The sequence below is a fragment of the Phyllobates terribilis genome, unplaced genomic scaffold (genome assembly GCF_046119375.1).
Source record: "Phyllobates terribilis strain yellow unplaced genomic scaffold, ASM4611937v1 Scaffold_9__5_contigs__length_417890890, whole genome shotgun sequence".
NCBI classification, from domain to species: domain Eukaryota; kingdom Metazoa; phylum Chordata; class Amphibia; order Anura; family Dendrobatidae; genus Phyllobates; species Phyllobates terribilis.
In genome coordinates, this window is record NW_027362769.1 from 203,385,162 (window position 1) to 203,399,540 (window position 14,379).

The following is a 14,379-nucleotide window of genomic DNA, read 5'->3' on the forward strand; positions in this document are numbered from 1 at the left end:
ATCAAGAAGTTTAAAGCCCATGGCACTGTGGCTAACCTCCCTAGATGTGGACGGAAAATAAAAATTGACGAGCGATTTCAACGCAAGATTGTGCGGATGGTGGATAAAGAACCTCAACTAACATCCAAACAAGTTCAAGCTGCCCTGCAGTCCGAGGGTACAACAGTGTCAACCCGTACTATCCGTCGGCGTCTGAATGAAAAGGGACTGTATGGTAGGATACCCAGGAAGACCCCACTTCTTACCCCGAGACATAAAAAAGCCAGGCTGGAGTTTGCCAAAACTTACCTGAGAAAGCCTAAAACGTTTTGGAAGAATGTTCTCTGGTCAGATGAGACAAAAGTAGAGCTTTTTGGCAAAAAGCATCAACATAGAGTGTACAGGAAAAAAAAAGAGGCATTCAAAGAAAAGAACACAGTCCCTACAGTCAAATATGGCGGAGGTTCCCTGATGTTTTGGGGTTGCTTTGCTGCCTTTGGCACTGGACTGCTTGACCGTGTACATGGCATTATGAAGTCTGAAGACTACCAATAAATTTTGCAGCATAATGTAGGGCCCAGTGTGAGAAAGCTGGGTCTCCCTCAGAGGTCATGGGTCTTCCAGCAGGACAATGACCCAAAACACACTTCCAAAAGCACTATAAAATGGTTTGAGAGAAAGCACTGGAGACTTCTAAGGTGGCCAGCAATGAGTCCAGACCTGAATCCCATAGAACACCTGTGGAGAGATCTCAAAATGGCAGCTTGGAGAAGGCACCCTTCAAATATCAGGGACCTGGAGCAGTTTGCCAAAGAAGAATGGTCTACAATTCCAGCAGAGCATTGTAAGAAACTCATTGATGGTTACCGGAAGCGGTTGTTCGCAGTTATTTTGGCTAAAGGTTGTGCAACCAAGTATTAGGCTGAGGGTGCCAATACTTTTGTCTGGCCCATTTTTGAAGTTTTGTGTGAAATGATCAATGATTTGATTTTTGCTTCATTCTCTTTTGTGTTTTTTTCCTTGCAAGCAAATTAAATTAAGATAATAATACCAAAGAATTTGTGATTGCAATCATTTTCAGGAAGAAACTGAGTATTATCTGACAGAATTGCAGGGGTGCCAATACTTTTGGCCACCACTGTAAGTCATTGGCATCTGCCTGTCTCCATAGACATTAGGTTGTCAGCAGATTCTTTTAAGGACTCACTTATGTTGGAAAAAAACAAAGTTATCTTTAGGATAAAATACTTTATCTGGCCTGCGGCATATTAGTCATGTAGTTTATTTTAAGATCAATATGAAAAAGCTTTTTAGATTGATTTAGTAAGAGGTCAAACTGTGTAGTATGAAGTCCGCCTGCTGAGAAACATCCTACTTAGGTACTTGAAGCAATATCTAAAAGTGTCTCTAATCTTTTATAATAAAACGCAAAAGGTTATAGAAATAACTAATAGCTACAAAATAGCTCAGAATGATAGTATCATTAGAAATGACCTATTACTTAAATACATTTTTTTTGCATTAAATGTATTTTTTTAATATTTTTGTCAATTTTTTAACATATTTTTTACATATCACTATCTATATTAAAAATGTAAAATAGAAATCTTGCAATTTTTACACTGGCTGCTAATTTTTTTGACTAACTTCCTGTTGTGTCAGGAAATAATACACATACATTAGCCAAAATGCTCAGACGCCAATCCTATCTTTTGCATTGAAGCAGCTAATGAGCGTGTGCAAAGATCATTGTGAAGGGAAGGGGAGCAGGGGAGCTGTGACATCATCTGTTATGATTGGTGGATTCTGAGTTACCAGCTGTGTATAGAGGCATTACCTGTCACTTTAATCCTGCCTCTGAAGATAAGGAGCCTGATGAAAACTCTTGTTGATAAAACAAGAAGTATAAGTCTAAAATTGCCCCTCTGTATTTTCATGACTTTGAAAATTGTACATTCACACTGAATGCATCAAAACTATGAATTAACACATGTGGAATTATATACTTAACAAAAAAGTGTGAAACAACTGAAAATATGTCTTATATTCTAAGTTCTTCAAAGTAGCCACCTTTTGCTTTGATGACTGCTTTGCCCACTCTTGGCATTCTCTTGATGAGCTTCAAGAGGTAGTCACCGGAAATGGTTTTCACTTCACAGGTGTGCCCTTGTCAGGTTTAATAAGTGGGATTTCTTGTCTTATAAATGGGGTTGGAACCATCAGTTGTGTTGTGCAGAAGTCTGGTGGATACACAGCTGATAGTCCTACTGAATAGACTGTTATAATTTGTAGTATGGCAAGAAAAAAGCAGCTAAGTAAATAAAAACGAGTGGCCATCATTACTTTAAGAAATGAAGGTCAGTCAGTCCAAAAAATTGGACAAACTTTGAATGTGTCCCCAAGTGCAGTTGCAAAAACCATCAAGCGCTACAAAGAAACTGGCTCATATGAGGACCGCCCCAGGAAAGGAAGACCAAGAGTCACCTCTGCTTCTGAGGATACGTTTATCCAAGTCACCAGCCTCAGAAATCGCAGGTTAACAGCAGCTCAGATTAGAGACCAAGTCAATGCCACACAGAGTTCTAACAGCAGACACATCTTTACAACAACTGTTAAGAGGAGACTTTGTGCAGCAGGCCTTCATGGTGAAATAGCTGCTAGGAAACCACTGCTAAGGACAGGCAATAAGCAGAAGAGACTTGTTTGGGCTAAGGAACACAAGGAATGGACATTAGACCAGTGGAAATCTGTGCTTTGGTCTGATGAGTCCAAATCTGAGATCTTTGGTTCCAACCACCGTGTCTTTGTGCGACGCTGAAAAGGTGAAGGATGGACGCTACATGCCTGGTTCCCACCGTGAAGCATGGAGGAGGAGGTGTGATGGTGTGGGCATGCTTTGCTGGTGACACTGTTGGGGATTTATTCAAAATTGAAGGCATGCCTTCAATTTTGAATAAATCCCCAACAGTATCCCCAGCAAAGCATCCCCACACCATCACACCTCCTCCTTCATGCTTCACGGTGGGAACCAGGCATGTAGAGTTCATCCGTTCACCTTTTCTGCATCGCACAAAGACACGGTGGTTGGAACCAAAGATCTCAAATCGCAAAGCAGTCATCAAAGCAAAAGGTGGCTACTTTGAAGAACCTAGAATATAAGACATATTTTCAGTTGTTTCACACTTTTTTGTTAAGTATATAATTCCACGTGTGTTAATTCATAGTTTTGATGCCTTCAGTGTGAATGTACAATTTTCATAGTCATGAAAATACAGAAAAATCTTTAAATGATAAGGTGTGTCCAAACTTTTGGTCTGTACTGTATATATATATACATATACATACAGTGGGGAATAGGTAGACCTCAACTATGAGAGACAAAATGAGAAAACAAATCCTGAAAATCACATTGTCTGATTTGGAAAGAAATTTTTTTCAAATGTTGGTGGAAAATAAGTATTTGGTCAGTTACAAACAAGCAAGATTTCTGGCTCTCACAGACCTTTAACTTCTTCTTTAAGAGGCTCCTCTGTCCTCCACTGAACTTGTTATCAGTATAAAAGACACCTGTCCACAACCTCAAACAGTCACACTCCAAACTCCACTATGGTGAAGACCAAAGAGCTGTCGAAGGACACCAGAAACAAAATTGTAGCCCTGCACCAGGCTGGGAAGACTGAATCTGCAATAGGCAAGCAGCTTGGTGTGAAGAAATCAACTGTGGAAGCAATAATTAGAAAATGGAAGACATAAAAGACCACTGATAATCTCCTCGATCTGGGGCTCCACACAAGATCTCACCTCGTGGGGTCAAAATGATCTCAAGAATGGTAAGCAAAAATCCCAGAACCACACGGGGGGACCTAGTGACTGACCTGCAGAGAGCTGGGACCAACGTTACACAGGCTACCATCAGTAACACACTACGCCGCCAGGAACTCAGATCCTGCAGTGCCAGATGTGTCCCCCTGTTTAAGCCATTACATGTCCGGGCCCGTCTGAAGTTTGCTAGAGAGCATTTGGATGATCCAGAAGAGTATTGGGAGAATGTCATATGGTCAGATGAAACAAAAGTAGAACTGTTTCGTAGAAACACACCTCTTCGTGTTTGGAGGAGAAAGAATGCTGAGTTGCATCCAAAGAACACCATACCTACTGTGAAGCATGGGGGTGGCAACGTTATGATTTGGTGCTGTTTCTCTGCCAAGGGACCAGGACGACTGATCCGTGTACATGAAAGAATGAATGGGGCCATGTATCCTGAGATTTTGGGTGCAAACCTCCTTTCATCAGCAAGGGCATTGAAGATGGAACATGGCTGGGTCTTTCAGCATGACAATGATCCCAAAGCACACCGCCAGGGCACCAAAGGAGTGGCTTCGTAAGAAGCATTTCAAGGTCCTAGAGTGGCCTAGCCAGTCTCCAGATCTAAACCCTATAGAAAACCTTTGGAGGGAGTTGAAAGTCTGTGTTGCCCAGCGACAGCCTCAAAACATCACTGCTCTAGAGGAGATCTGCATGGAGGAATGGGCCAACATACCAGCAACAGTGTGTGCCAACCTTGTGAAGACTTACAGAAAACGTTTCACCTCTGTCATTGCCAACAAAGGATATATAACAAAGTATTGATATGAACTTTTGTAATTGACCAAATACTTATTTTCCACCAAAATTAGAAAAAAAATTCTTTCCAAATCAGACAATGTGATTTTCAGGATTTGTTTTCTCATTTTGTCTCTCATAGTTGAAGTCTACCTATGATGTCAATTACTGACCTCTCCCATCTTATTAAGTGGGAGAACTTGCACAATTGATGGCTGATTAAATACTTTTTTCCCCACTTTATATATATATATATATATATATATATATATATATATATATATATATAAATATATATATATATATATATATAATTTTTATTTATTTAATTATTTTTTTAAGAAAGATTGTGATCTGAAAAAAACATTGTCACTATTTTTTTTATGATGGCTCACTTTAAAATATTTTTTTCTCCGATTTTAGGAATTGAAATGTCTTTTTCCTATGTGACTCACAATTGGCTTTGCATCGCTACAGAGTCAACTGTCAGTCAAGTGCTGGTACTTGCTTACAGCTGCCATTCATCTCCACTTCCATTACTGGGGACGGGTACTTTTCTAGTGCTTTTACCAGTGGTTAACACTATATCTGCAGGTAAATAACGTTTTCCGAGCTGACAGGTTCCCCCTTAAAATAAATAAACCTTTTTTTAAAACCACCTCTGATCAACGCTCTGTAGATTAATCTCGTCATATGAGTCGGAGGTCTTTTTTTAATGGAGTTCAATGATAACATTTTGGCTGCCCCCCAGGGAGTGCTTACTGTACTGTATACTGTTTTATTGTAGGGTTGACTATATGAATAGTAGGCAGTAAGAGCCTGGGCTCCCCCTAATGGAGGCTACATTCAAGCAGAATATGTAATTTTATGTCTACACAAAGAACAATTATTCAGCACAAAATGTAAAACCTATTTAAATAGTTAAGTGTTAAAGGGTGGACAATCAAGTACCACTGTCATTAGCCACTACTAACCAGAGGAGCACCACTGACTGATTGAGGCATCATATGATGTAAAACAATAGTAATATGGACCCATAGAAATGATGTGTGCCACCATATATGACCATGCAATTCTCAGCAACGGCCACTACATGGTGTCTGGAGCTGTGATGTTCCGCTTTGTATACATCCAGCCTCAGCCGGGGCTGATTGGTGGGTGTGCCAGGTGTCGGACCACCACAAATCTGATATTGATGACCTATTCTATGGAACACCCCTTTAAGTCAGTTCCTTACATCTATTAGTTAATGGGTCTCTGGTTACCTTACTTAGGATGCTTTCTTGTTGTGCTGGAGTAAAATATGTTGCATGCTGGGAGAGTCCGCTTTTTAGTGCCATAAAAAGATCCAGGGAATTCATCTCATAAAAAGAATTTGCACTGACTCCTGACACCAGTTCTCCCAGTTGACTTACATTAGAATACGTTAAAACCTGTATATAAGGAATTAAAACAGATGCAGACAACCAAAACAATACCAAATGCCATAACGGTAGCCACAAAATACAGCAAATGCTTCTATGGCCAACTATGAAATGAGACGTCTCATTAAAGCCCCCATACATCAACCAAACCCACTGTCTTCAGCAGGAACGTCCACCAATCTAAGGGTATGGCCCTCTTCTGAAAGATGACATTGGTGAATTGAAACGCCTTTTGTCCTTTTGGAAGGACAAACCGCCACCAGAGCTGTTTCGCAGTGGCTTTCTCCCCTCTCCCCATAAAAAAACATGAAGGTTTGGCTGAGCCAAGCACTCCTCTGACAGGGGAAGTCCAGGGAGATAGCTGCCGTCCGGACTAAATCTCTTGTGTATGGACTCCTGTAAACAGGTAGCAACCGGAGGTGAAAGAGAAGAAAGTGCAGGGGAAGAAAGTGCAGGGGAAGAAAGTGCAGGGGAAGAAAGTGCAGAGGAAGAAAGTGCAGAGGAAGAAAGTGCAGAGGAAGAAAGTCCAGTGGAGGAAAGTGCAGTGGAGGAAAGTGCAGTGGAGGAAAGTGCAGTGAAAGAAAGTGCAGGGGAAAAGAAAGTGCAGGGGAAAAGAAGTGCAGAGGAAGAAAGTGCAGAGGAAGAAAATGCAGGGGAAGAAAGTACAGTGAAAAGAAGTGCAGGGGAAGAAAGTGCAGGGGAAGAAAGTGCAGAGGAAGAAAGTGCAGGGAAAAGAAGTGCAGGGAAAAGAAGTGCAGGGGAAGAAAGTGCAGGGGAAGAAAGTGCAGAGGAAAAAAGTGCAGGGGAAGAAAGTCCAGTGAAAAGAAGTGCAGGGGAAGAAAGTGCAGAGGAAGAAAGTCCAGTGAAAAGAAGTGCAGTGGAGGAAAGTGCAGTGGAGGAAAGTGCAGGAGAAGAAAGTGCAGGGAAAGAAAGTGCAGGAGAAGAAAGTGCAGGGGAAGAAAGTGCAGAGGAAGAAAGTGCAGAGGAAGAAAGTTCAGTGAAAAGAAGTGCAGGGGAAGGAAGTGCAGAGGAAGCACTTGCAACCTGGCCTTGGTGTCTAGGGGAGACCAAAGTGACTTCTGTCCCATAGGACGACTCCAAAATTATAAATGGTAATGGTAGGTTAGAACCCTGTTAAAAAATTTGCATTGAGGACCAAAGTCTTCAAGGAGCACTCGTACTTGTAAGCTTATAGAATTGGTACACATTATAAGTTACCTGTCTATTTTGCATTTTATGCTTCAATATGGCTTAATTTGTGTTTGTATCATCTATAGCCTTTATTATTGCACACTAGACGTTCATTACAGGCTATAGTAAAGCTCTGAGAGATGTAAAGTGCACTAACAGCAGCTGGAAAGTCTTTCTGGCCACACTGTAATGTCTTTCTACATCCGCATTACCTTCTCGGAGTGGAGGAACTTCTTTGTAAGGACTGTTATCTGGCTCTTGGTCCATCCTGAGACTTGTTGGAGTGTTAGGATGGCATGCTGCACAGCTTCTGGAGATAAGGATTCAAGCTTTGATATGGTCAGGCCAACCACGGCGTCTGAGAGCGAGCCCAGGCTTTCATTCAGGGTCTGGTTTAGGATAGCTATTTGAAGGAACTGAGACTTCAACTGTAAAATAAAATTTTAGTTTGGAATATATATTGATTTTAACAAAAGAAGAAATTAGACCACAGCAATGATTGGGACAAGTATCGATTCCCTATTTCCCATGTAACAGGAAAACTCATTTATGGAGTCTATGCAGTCATTTATGGTGGAAACAACCTTCAAGTGAATTTCCTCCTTTTATCATAATGTTGTTTTTATGATACAGAGCTCTAAATCCAATGCACGAAGATAGCATTCCAGTTAGCTACTGCAGCCACTAGAGGGAGCTGAGGAGCTAACTGCATACCGTTATACTGTACATAGAACTCACTAATAACACAGTATGCAGTAAGCCCTTGAGCTCCCTCTAGAGGATGCTGAAGATAACTCACCTGTTGTCTACTGTATGTGTTACATGCACGCCGCTAGGTTTAGATAGGGGTGAGACAGGTTTCATGAATTCTTGGAATCCTGGGGGAATCGTTACTCAGGGCAACCATACGTTGCAGCTTTCTCAGTCATAGTCAGTAGAATATAATGTAACAGCACGTCCAGTATAGATCAAGTCTCTTAAAGCAACAGGCTTCAATAACAGCAACAGTCTCTTTAGCAGCACACTTCTATGCACCCACAACAACAGGCTTTTCCTTTACACAGCATTCTTTATCCTGCAGTGAGATTGAGGGGGTGGGGTTTGATGAGGGAGATGATCCCTGTGACACAATATCTTCCAGTCCTTATCTTCCTGCCCAATGATAGACTTCCTGAACTAGCAGTGCAGGGTATCAGACCTCAGCCCAGCTTCACCCTTGACTTGAATCTTGTTCATTACAGTTCACTTGTCTGAACTTCTGTGAGATACAAATCACACACCACTTCTCCTTTCGGCTGCTGCCAGAATAATAAACAAGTTCCCCACAATCCCCCTGGTGCTCTGCTAACCACTCCCTGTCTCCTGTGACTGTGTTAACCCCTCTAGTTGCTGGATGCTTCTGAAGCACACCACTTCCTGTCTCCTGTGATTGTGTTAATTCTTATAGTTGCTGGATGCTTTTGAAGGAACAGCACTACTTCTGCATGTCACATACCGGTGCATCTCACTAAATTAGAATATCATCAAAAAGTTAATTTATTTCAGTTCTTCAATACAAAAGGTGAAACTCATATATTATATAGAGTCAAGTGTTTATTTCTGTTAATGTTGATGATTATGGCTTACAGCCAATGAAAACACAAAAGTCATTATCTCAGTAAATTAGAATTTTTTATAACAACAGCTTGAAAAATATTGTATTTGTATTAAATACAAAAGAACAAGTGATAAATAATAATTTTAAACAAAAAACAATGGCGGGGAAAAATAGAAAAACCTAAAGTTTGCTGTGACACTGGTATTGGCACCCTTTACATTAATTTAATATGGAAACACATTTTGACTCACCTGTGGTAAATCACAAAAGAGATTCACCTGTGATTAATTGTTGGTGACCATGTGACATGAATTAGGCAAATGAATGATGACTTCAGTGTTTTAAAAAGTCACATGGTAGGTCCTGTGTCCTTCACAATGGTGAAGTCAAAGGAGCTGTCTGAGGACATCAGAACTGCTATTATTAGCAAACACAAGACTTTAAAGGCTATATGGCCAACTCCAAAGACCTTGATATCCCAGTTTCAACAGTAAACAATGTTATTAAGAAGTTACTGTTACACCCACGCCACCTAAGTTCAGATAGGGGTGAGACCGGTTACATAAATTCTTTGGAATCCTGAGCGAACCGTTATTCCCGGCGACCATAGGCTGCAGCTTCTCTCAGGCACACGATAGATTCAGTTGCTGACCAGACACATTTGAAAGAGTCTTCATAAACGGTAGAACAGTAACATTTAATGAGGCACGGCCAGTGCAATGCAAATGTCTCTTTGAGCAACAGGCTCCAGGAATAACAGTACAATCGCATTTGTAGCAGAGCAGTACACAGTCTATTATCCTGTAGCACAGTACAGCACAGTTTTAATGCATACACAACCACAAGCTTTTCCTTCACAAGTACTCAATTGTACACAGCATTCTTTATCCTGCATGGAGATGGAAGGAGGGAGGGTTTGATGAGGGAGATGATCCCTGTGACACAATTCCTTCCAGTCCTTATCTTCCTGGCTGACAATACTTTACACTGTTAGCTCAGGAAGTCTATCTGACCAGTGTTTAGCTTCCCTCCTGACCTGAATTCTGTTCAGTTGCCTTCTGTGAGATACAGATCACACACCACCTTTCTCTTCGGCTCCAGCCAGACAGTAGAAAACTTCCCCACAATACCCCGCGGCTCTGCTAAAACACTTCCCTTCTCCTGAGACTGTGTTAATCCCTCTAGTTGCTGCATGCTTCTGGAGCACAACACTTCCTGTCTCCTGTGATTGTGTTACTTCTAATACACTGTGTGCAGAATTATTAGGCAAATGAGTATTTTGATCACATGATACTTTTTATACATGTTGTCCTACTCCAAGCTGCATAGACTTGAGAGCCAACTACCATTAAGTAAATCTGGTGATGTGCATCTCTGTAATGAGGAGGGGTGTTGACTAATGACATCAACACTATATATAAGGTGTGCTTAATTATTAGGCAACTTCCTTCCCTTTGGCAAAATGGGTCAGAAGAGAGATTTGACGGGCTCTGAAAGGTCCAAAATTGTGAGATATCTTGCAGAGGGATGCAGCAGTCTTGAAATTTCCAAACTTTTGAAGCATGATCACCAAACAATCAAGTGTTTCATGGCAAATAGCCAACAGAGTCGCAAGAAGCGTGTTGGCCAAAATAACTGCCTATGACTTGAGGAAAATCAAGCGTGAAGCTGCCAAGATGCCATTCGCCACCAGTTTTGCCATATTTCAGAGCTGCAACGTTACTGGAGTATCAAAAAGCACAAGGTGTGCGATACTCAGGGACATGGCCAAGGTAAGGAAGGCTGAAACACGACCACCTTTGAACAAGAAACATAAGATAAAACATCAAGAATGGGCCAAGAAATATCTTAAGACTGATTTTTCAAAGGTTTTATGGACTGATGAAATGAGTGACTCTTGATGGGCCAGATGGATGGGCCAGAGGCTGGATCAGTAAAGGGCAGAGAGCTCCACTCCGACTCAGACGCCAGCAAGGTGGAGGTGGGGTACTGGTATGGGCTGGTATCATCAAAGATGAACTTGTGGGACCTTTTCGGTTTGAGGATGGAGTGAAGCTCAACTCCCAGACCTACTGCCAGTTTCTGGAAGACCACTTCTTCAAGCAGTGGTACAGGAAGAAGTCGGTATCATTCAAGAAAAACTTGATTTTCATGCAGGACAGTGCTCCATCACATGCATCCAACTACTCCATAGCGTGGCTGGCCAGTAAAGGTCTAAAAGAAGAAAAAATAATGACATGGCCCACTTGTTCACCTGATCTGAACCCCATAGAGAACCTGTGGTCCATCATAAAATGTGAGATCTACAGGGAGGGAAAACAGTACACTTCTCGGAACAGTGTCTGGGAGGCTGTGGTGGCTGCTGCACGCAATGTTGATCGAAAACAGATCAAGCAACTGACAGAATCTATGGATGGAAGGCTGTTGAGTATCATCATAAAGAAAGGTGGCTATACTGATCACTATTTTTTTTGTTTTTGCATGTCAGAAATGTTTATTTCTAAATTTTGTGCACTGATATTGGTTTGCCTGGTGAAAATAAACAAGTGAGATGGGATTATATTTGGTTTTTATTAAGTTGCCTAATAATTCTGCACAGTAATAGTTACCTGCACAAACAGATATTCTCCTAAGATAGCCAAATCTAAAAAAAAAACACTCCAACTTCCAAAAATATTAAGCTTGGATATTTATGAGTCTTTTGGGTTGATTGAGAACATAGTTGTTGATCAATAATAAAAATAATCCTCTAAAATACAACTTGCCTAATAATTCTGCACACAGTGTAGTTGCTGAATGCTTTTAAAGCAACAGCACTACTTCTGCATGTCACACTCTTCCCTCCTTCTGAGACAGTGGTGAAAGTTGTATAACTTTATATACAAATTGGCATTGTCAAATTGGTATAACGTTCATAAACATTGATAACAAATTATTCTTACGACATTTTTCTTGTAGGACGCCTGTAAGAAATAAACGATTAACACAATTAAAACAATCAGCGTCTCTTCAGCTGAAGCTTTTCGTGCATCTTCAACCAGCTCTTTCTCTTTATCTGCTTTAACAGTTCTTTGTTTCTACAAAGTCTTTTAAGGAAAATCAAAGCATGAAAACAAGTCTTTCCACCAGGCAACATCTTCCATACTGCCTCTCTGTGGTGAATACCACTCATGTGGGCTTACCTGGTTGCAGGCAGAGATACCTGTTTCCAGTGGACAGTCCTTGGTACTTGACTCGGTTCACCAAGTGTCTCATTCGTCAGCATCACGGACCTCCTCACTTCTCGAGTCGACATCCTCCTGGTGGGTTGCTCCTCAGATACCACGGGTTCTTCGGTCACAGGAGTTTCTTCCGCCGCACTCATTTCCTGTACTTCTTCAGATGCTCTTTGAGCTGCCTCTGTAAGTTCCTGTACTTCTCCTGAGTGTCGATTGGTCTCTTCAGGGACCGGTGTTCGATCATCAGATCTGAATTGGACTTCATCTGTTCTCCTTGGTGCGAACTCTGGAGCCTCAGGACTTAGTTCACTCTCCTGATGATGGTACATCCCTCTCCTTGCCGGTTCGAGAAATACAACGGTGTGTTCTTCTCCATCAGAACTTTCAAAGTCACTATCCATCTTCGGATGCTTCAGTCTGTGGTGGTCTCTTAGTCGATCTCGGACAATGTCTGCCTACTTCTGGTAAGTTTTGTTGTGGTGGGAGATAATCACAGGGTAGTAGTAAATTCTGATGGACTATTCTGGTTTTCTTGTCTCCCGTTTCTAATTGGATTTCATACACTGGGCTGTCATCAGCTTTCCTCCTTACGACCACATACACTTTGTGTTCCCAGTACGAACGTAGTTTTCCTGGACCGCCTTTCTCACGTACGTTTTTGACTAGCACCCGGCTTCCCGGTGCCAATTCTGCTCCATAACATTTTCAATCATAGTACTCTTTACTCTTGCTCTGTCCTTGCGTAACCACTTTGAACACTATGTTGTATGCCTCTGCCATCCGTTCCTTCCATTTCCGAATGTACCCCGGACACGTTCTGTAAGTCTCTGACACCGGAGTATCGAACTTGATGTCGATTGGCAGTCTTGGCGATCGTCCATACAATAGGAAGAAAGGTGAGTAACCCGTTGCCTCGCTCTTTGTACAGTTATAGGCATGTACCACTTTTGACAAAGAACTCTTCCAGTCTTTCTTCTCGTCAGCTGTTAAAGTGTGAAACATCGACATTAATGTCCGGTTAAAACATTCCACTTGTCCATTACCCTCTGGGTGATAGGGTGTTGTGTGGGATCTCTGAATTCTACAGTACTTTCCTAGCTTGGCAAAGAGCTGGTTCTCAAATTGCCTACCTTGGTCATGGTGTAACCTCGTAGGGAACCCAAACTTCAAAGCAAAATCATTGAAGATCTTCTCTGCCGCTGTTCGACCCGATTTATTGGTGGTGGCATATGCTTGAGCAAATCGAGTAAAATGGTCCATCACCACCAATATGTATTCGTAACCACCCTTGCACGTCTCAAGATGTAGAAAGTCTTTTGAGACCATCTCAAACGGATACATAGTTTGGATGTTGACCAAAGGTGCCCGGGTTGATGTGTTGGGACGTTTATCGTTCTGACACCCACACTCCCTGGTCACGTACCTCTCAATATCTCTCTGCATTTACGGCCAGAAGAAACGTTCATTGATCAAGTTGGTTGTCCTTTCCACTCCCAGTTGTCTCATGTTTTTGTGACACCCCAGGGGTCTGGTTGCCACAGTAATAGAGATATTATGTCTGAGAGCAAGTGGGAGGTTTCTCTGGTCAGGAGCCCTAAGCATGCAACACGGCCCACCCAGACCTGGGAGGGTATGAATCTGCCCTTATAAACTGGGTCTGGGGCGGGATTAAGTTAGACAGAGCCTGCAGAACACGCAGAGCAGTCAGAGCCTGGAGTAAAGTTCCAGACACAGGAAAAGATACATCAGGAGCTCTGTAGGAGCAGAGGCAGAAGGCCAGGGGCTGTGAGCAGAGATATAGCTCGCCCTGGCTGAAGTTATTAAAACCGGACACAGGAGTCCGAGGCTGTGGGGACTGATATATACCCAGCAGCAGAAACCAGCCGGCAGGGGATTCCAGGTCCTCTGGCCATAGAAGCCCGGAGGCTCAGTCACAAAGAAGGGACCAGCGCCGCCATCCAGGAGCGGAGGCTAACAGAAGGCCCCAAGTCACCAGCCATACGGGTGAGCACCACACGGTATACTCAGGGACGTGGGCTACTTGTAACCGCTGACAGCAAGGTAGCCAGGAAGAGTGCAGATAAACGGGGAAGCCTACAACTCCACCTGGCCAGGGGAACTCCTGCTTGCTCGCAGACTGACCAGGCCCCTTATACTAGCCAGTACTCCCGGGAGGGTCTGCCTTGTACCATCAGTAAAGACCCTGAACTGCACCTCACGTCTCTGTGATTCCTTGCCGCACCAGCACCATTAGCACTGGGACCCTCACACCATCACTCCCATCATCTCTCACATTAGCTGCCCTGAGGCAATACTTCTCCCGTGGGGAGTTATCCCATACTCGGCTGCGCAAACAACATCAGCCTCA

The 14,379-nt window shown here is 42.5% G+C and overlaps 1 protein-coding gene across 1 annotated transcript in view; it reads right to left on the bottom strand.

Moving 5' to 3' along the window:
- OTOA (otoancorin) overlaps nucleotides 1-14,379 on the bottom strand; it is a 98,123-nt gene that overhangs the window by 49,866 nt on the left and 33,878 nt on the right. The window contains exons 14-15 of the mRNA XM_073646145.1: nucleotides 7,409-7,624; nucleotides 5,847-6,014 (exon numbers count right to left, since the gene is read on the bottom strand). Of these exons, the coding sequence (XP_073502246.1) occupies nucleotides 5,847-6,014; nucleotides 7,409-7,624 (384 nt within the window). The remainder of the gene's footprint in view (nucleotides 1-5,846; nucleotides 6,015-7,408; nucleotides 7,625-14,379) is intronic.